The sequence below is a fragment of the Engraulis encrasicolus genome, chromosome 18 (genome assembly GCF_034702125.1).
Source record: "Engraulis encrasicolus isolate BLACKSEA-1 chromosome 18, IST_EnEncr_1.0, whole genome shotgun sequence".
Taxonomy (NCBI): Eukaryota; Metazoa; Chordata; class Actinopteri; order Clupeiformes; family Engraulidae; genus Engraulis; species Engraulis encrasicolus.
Genome location: NC_085874.1, coordinates 40,601,059 through 40,603,545, shown reverse-complemented (window position 1 = coordinate 40,603,545; position 2,487 = coordinate 40,601,059). Strand labels below are relative to the sequence as shown.

General features: G+C 43.9%; 1 protein-coding gene across 1 annotated transcript in view; it reads left to right on the top strand.

Moving 5' to 3' along the window:
- The window catches only part of snap91b (synaptosome associated protein 91b), an 85,996-nt gene extending 83,819 nt beyond the window's left edge, over nt 1-2,177 (top strand). Inside the window, exons 23-24 of the mRNA XM_063223625.1 lie at nt 1-90; nt 1,753-2,177. The exon at nt 1-90 is cut by the window's left edge and continues 18 nt beyond it. Of these exons, the coding sequence (XP_063079695.1) occupies nt 1-69 (69 nt within the window). The 3' untranslated portion in view covers nt 70-90; nt 1,753-2,177. The remainder of the gene's footprint in view (nt 91-1,752) is intronic.
- The last annotated feature ends 310 nt before the right edge of the window (nt 2,178-2,487 follow it).

Sequence of the window (2,487 nt, the reverse complement as noted above, 5' to 3'; positions counted from 1 at the left end):
ATGAGTCCCCGGAAGCCCCCACCCCCCAAAGACCCCCTGGCCGACCTGAACATTAAGGACTTCCTATAGACCTCCTGTAGAACCGCTCAGGTAACGCAAACTGCAGTACTACACTTACTGTATGATAATATTAAACTGCAGTGCACAGTAAACTGGATGATATTAGCAACCCTTCCCCCCTAGAGCAGGGGTGTCAAACTCACATGCAACCCGAACCCGCCGGGGGCCAAACTCAAAACCTGGAACGGAGTCGTGGGGCGGGCCGAACTCAATATTTATCTAGCTTTTTGCTACAAATTCTATGATGCTTGCTGTTTGGCTGTTATTCAACCTACATGACATGCTATGTATCTGTCCATAATGTGCATAGTGCACTAAGTACTCAAAAAGGCAATTTTCATTAACACAGATTTCCATCATATACACGTACCTGTGCCAGCAGCACATGTTCAGTTGCATATGAGCGTGAGATGTTACACTGTCCTGTGGTCTCTCACATTCATGTGACACGCCAAATTTTGTGTTCGAATCATGTTACTGCAAATGAATGGTGTATGTGGGCCAACTGTAGTACACGTTTGGAATGATCTTGTGGGAAATGCCACAGCGGGTCATGAGTTTGACACCACCTGTGCCCTAGAGAGAGACAGCTGAACACATACTAGATACAATCCTCCCCTAGAGCAGTGATTCCCAACTAGGGACATGGGTGCCTCTAGGACAGGGGTGGGGAAACCTTTTCATTTGAAGGGCCACTTCAAGTTCCTTCAAGGACCCTAAAAGTCCTCCAAGGGCGTACTATGACCACGAACCAGGATTTCCCCCTGTACTTAAAGCGATACTGTGCCATTTTTGGAAATAAGCGCATGCTGCACCTCTCCTTGAGTTAAATTATTGAGTGTTACCTTTCTCCTGTACTTTGAATCGTTCTCCAAATATGGCAGTGCAAATTTTACCTCCATGCTAGCAATTAACATTGAATCATATGAGACCAACTGGTGGCTAGCTGGTCTCATAGGATTCCATGTTAATTGCTAGCTTGGAGGTAAACTTTGCACCCCCATACTCAGAGAATGGCTGTAAATACAGGAAAAAGGTAAACCTCAGTCATTTGACTCAAGGGGAGGTGTAATATGAGCTTATTTCCAAAAAAGGGCACAGTATCGCTTTAAGTGCAGGGGGAAATCCTGGTTTGTGGTCATAGTACGCCCTTGGAGGACTTTTACGGCCCTTGAAGGAACTTGAAGTGGCCCCTCAAATGAAAAGGTTTCCCCACCCCTGTCCTATAGAGGTACACGTATCCCTAGTTGGGAATCACTGCTCTAGGGGAGGATTGCATCTAAAGTAGTATGTGTTCAGCGGTCTATCTAGGCACATCATTTGTAGTGTCAAGGCTGAGAATTGGTTAGGTTTCGCTAGTTTGACAAGTAATTGTTAACTGTGAATATAACATAAGGGCATCATTCATGCATATAACTTTTGTTTTTAAACTGTTGGGAAAAAAACACAATTTTACACAAAATCATTTTACCTGTAGTATCCCCCGCCCCCTATTCCCCCCAGGTGGCCTACTTACTCTCAAACCTTCATGTCTCCCCAGTTACCTACTTTGTAGTTTAGTTGGTTAAAAGTTGAATGTGATATTTGATTCTATGACATTTGATTGGTATACAGTATGTTTTTTGGCTTCATTTGGTGTATTCACTTACTAACGCTCTCCATATATCTGTTTTTTTGTTTGTCTCTTTGCAGTAACCCTGATTGGAGCCCTGTTTATATGGATGTGTGTTGTTTTTCTCTCTCTTTCTCTGTGGTCAATTACCCCCCACCCCACCTAAACGCCCCACCCCTGTCTAATGTTGTAGCACAAACAGTGAATGTGAACCTGTACATGTGTGATTGTGTGTGTGTATTTTAAATGTCATCCTTTACTTCAGTCAGTGAAGATTAAATGCAAAATGAAAATAAATGAAACTAAAAACAGAAAAGAAAAGAAAAGAAAACCATATTTAGCTATGGTGCCGTCGTTACTTGGGCAGACCTGGCCCTGACAGAACGAATAGCCTACATATTTTCTGTATGCTTCCTTGTAATGCTGGGGTTGGAAATGTGGGGCGGTTTTCTGTGATCGAACGAGTAAACACATACACAAATAAACATGTACACAAGTAAGCAAAGTAAACATGCAAACAAAGAACATGAACAACAATTTTCAGTGTGTTATTGTCATGCCAACCCCCCCCCCCCCCCATAGCTGTTGTGATGCCATTGCGGACTTTGAGTGGAGACCTAGATACCCCTCCCCCCAACTGTCACACACACACACACACACACACACACACACACACACACACACACACACACACACACACACACACACACACACACACACACACACACACACACACACACACACACACACACAGGCACATACACACACACACAGGCACATACACACACACACACACACACACACACACACACACA